Below are 3,281 nucleotides of genomic sequence, written 5' to 3'. Positions count from 1 at the left end.
GAGTTGGATCGATACTGGGCGCAATACACCCGTGGCCCTACCGGACAGAGGGCTGCTGTTCACACTGCGATGGAGCGTACTATTAGAGTAGCTCGGCGGGGGTATGAACACCTCTCGAGCTTCTGCTGCGACCAGGTGGGTTCCTGGCTAGAGGTTGGTGTTCTTCTGGGCCCACGCAACAACTGCATCATAGAGGCTTCGACCTCATACGGCAGTATGTCCATAAACACGGCTTGAAGTCCTACAGGGCTATCCCCACAGCTCAGACGGAAGTAGCTCTTGCGCATCTCACTGTGCACCACAAGTTCGGGTCAGATCCACGGCACGAAGAGGAGGTGCGGCGACGGACAGTGTTCATGGCTCGACAGAGGAACAACGAAGTCAAGTTTGATGGACTCGGAGACCGCGCAGGTCGGAGGCTCCTGTGTCTCTGCCACGATGTGGCTGACCAGATAACGCCCTTGGAACTCAACAAGTCCCTTATAAGAGAGACGATCGACTTGGGCTTACTAGAGGTCCGAACTGACGCTAAGGTGGTTGATGTGGTCATCGAGGAAGACGGCAAAGTGAGTAACCGACATCGTTCTTGCTTATCGAGACACAACTGCTCAGGCTGTTACTGGTGTAGTATTGGAGGACGGCTCCATCGTCTATGGCTCAGAGGTTGTTCTAGCGATGGGGGCGTGGTCTTGTGAGGCGGAGGTTTGGTAGGAAACAGCTGCAGTTGTCGTGACCATGGAAATCTGTGAGGCCTTCTCTACGAGGGAGAGTTGAGATGCCAATGAGTGGTATCAAGAGTAGCAGTCTGGTGTACAAGGAGATGAGAATGGCCGCAGTTTCTGACCCGCACGCTCTTTTCTGGTACTGACCCGCAGGTCTCGGAGGCACCTCACTGGATCATCAGCTCCGATGACGCCAACGGTTGCCATCTTGAAGTGTACCCTCGACCGGATGGTGACATCTACGTCTGTGGACTGGGCGGATCCCCTCAGCTGCGACCCGATGATCTCAGATCTATTGATCCGAGTGGAGTACAGCCGGAGGCAAACAGGGTGGCTGCTGGCCACAAGGTGGGTTCAAGTCGTGAGATGTGAGTAGTAGAGGCGCGGTTGTCAGTCGCTCTCTGCCATGACATCTCTAGTCGATCCTGGTAAAGAGCCCGATATCAAGCAGGCCTGCCTTAGGCCGCTACTACCGGATGCGTTACCAGCTATGGGCCGGCTTTGTGAGGGGATCAACAACCTGTGAGTGCCAGTTTGGCGGTTGCTAGCATGTATGCAACCCTTCTTGCAGATACATCGTGGCGGGCCATAACTGTTGGGGTATTCTCTGGTCCCTGGTTTCGGGAGAGGCAATGGCTGAGCTTATCGCTCATGGCACATCTGAGCACCTCAGTTCAAGTCCCTTCGATCCCACATAGCCTTCATCATGACTCCTGTTTCCTGTTGTAACCTACCGTTGTGTTGGAGACAACCAAGCCTTGCTCATACGCGACGTACGTCAATGACAGACCAAACCTGATATGTATTCCAGTGTAATAACAGTGCCAAATTTGTGACAACCCAAGCATGTTCCAAGATGGATGAATGGAGCGTGCTGCAGCGAGTGTGGCAGTCGGGCCACAGTCGGACTACTAGCCCGGGGCTGGTAGCAGTCTCAAGTCGGGAACAGCGAGTGAGGCTCCGGCATTCGCTCTAGATACTGGGCCTACTGCTTAGGAACTGCTCTCCTCAAAGCGTACCTTACAAGTGGGAATTCCTAACGATCCTTGAAAACGAGAAGTTATGAGGAAGCGCTCCTTAATTAAGGAGGGTGAAGATTCAAGAGTAGCTCCACTCCCAACTGTTTATCGAACCACTGGTCTTCTCATCGTCAGCCTTCTCCCTGCGTGCAGTGCGCGATGCTAAGACGTTATTTGGGACGCTGTGCAGAGATTCAGACGACCTCATCAAAAAAGTCTACGCCATAGAGGAGCTGTAAGATCTGCCCACTGACTGCGACGCCCGCACCAGATTCCCCAACTGCTCGGATGTCATCGGCCACATCAGGAAGCCAGCTGACGATTATGTCAGAAAATGCTACCTCGACCTCCAAAGACCAGTCACTGACTGGCAGTCAGCGTGCGGAAGCTGCTGGGCATTAAGCATTGTTGAGACCTTCATGACCGCCGCGGTATCAAGATGGGTGGGGCTGTCACGAAGCTTCTATCGGCCAGCGAGACGGATGCTTGTGCACCGTGAGTCAAGACTGCCAACCTCGGAACGTCTCATCCCGATCGGTGCTTCTCAGCCCAGGTCCGACGGATGCCAAGGTAGAGATCCTTCTTCAACCTGGTCCTGGGTGCACGACGAAGGCGTCGCATTTGGTAAAGCCAGTCGATCTAAAGTCGAGATGAACCTATCTGAAGGACTCGCCTCAGATTCCGAGGCTCGTTTAGATTCAAGACAAGTCTCGGAATCCAAGGCCGTTCTACACTCCGGCGGTGAGGATAGAGAAACGAGTGGGAGCTCGTACACAACTTGTATAGGAGTTCCCATTCGTTTTCCAGTTAACCAAATCACGAATGGATATAATCGAATGTCGCGACCGATTGTCACTTGATCGCTTGCAAAGCTTGATGTTCAGGCTGTTTGAGCTCTACGTGTAGGGATCAATAGGGTGTATGATACACCTTATTGATCCCTTGTGGATACACCGTGTCCCTACTGACTCGATAAATATCTGAGAAGCTCTGTAAAACCAAAAGAACAACCAAATAATCAAGTCCTACTGAGATAATCTGAACAATCTCAATGAGACTGTTGTTGTTACTCACGAACGGGCATTGATGTATTTACGACACTTTCGCTATATATTTCCACGCCGGTGAGCAGTCAACGGGGGACAGAGTGGTGCCCTGTTTATCTTCTGAATCGCCCTGGTCGGCTCGGAATTTTTGCTCAGGCACGAACGGACGCACGTACACGAGTGCTCGTGCGCAATAACATAAGCTCCGCTCGCACAGCTCGCTCCGCAACTATAAAAGTGATTGTGAAATGCAACTTGTAGAGCGTGATCAAAGTCTCTAGTCTAATCTACTCGGGAGGATAGGTGCTTAGCTATGCAGTATGCAGGGTCGCGCACAATGAAGAAGAGTAATTACAACGATGCAATCATCTTCTACTTCTTTTAGATACCCCACGATGATCCACAACTCCGTCTCTTGGATGGAGGAAATCGTAAACCTGTTCAACTTGGTGCTGCTCGAATGATGCCTGTTTAACTCTAATCAAGCACCTGGT

At 51.9% G+C, this 3,281-nt stretch overlaps 1 protein-coding gene across 1 annotated transcript; it reads left to right on the top strand.

The window, feature by feature from the left end:
- Positions 1-356: 356 nt before the first annotated feature.
- On the top strand, positions 357-1,420 carry Pmar_PMAR017380 (fad oxidoreductase, putative; the record flags this gene model as incomplete). The annotated part of the gene is made up of 6 exons (XM_002787211.1): positions 357-566; positions 613-707; positions 799-861; positions 905-1,070; positions 1,117-1,244; positions 1,294-1,420. 6 exons carry the CDS (start codon positions 357-359, stop codon positions 1,418-1,420), a joined length of 789 nt encoding a protein of 262 aa, XP_002787257.1.
- Positions 1,421-3,281: the final 1,861 nt, after the last annotated feature.

Source organism: Perkinsus marinus (assembly GCF_000006405.1).
Source record: "Perkinsus marinus ATCC 50983 genomic scaffold scf_1104296930012, whole genome shotgun sequence".
NCBI lineage: Eukaryota > Perkinsozoa > Perkinsida > Perkinsidae > Perkinsus > Perkinsus marinus.
The sequence above is the reverse complement of the archived record's forward strand: the minus strand, read 5'-3'. Positions and strand labels throughout refer to the sequence as shown.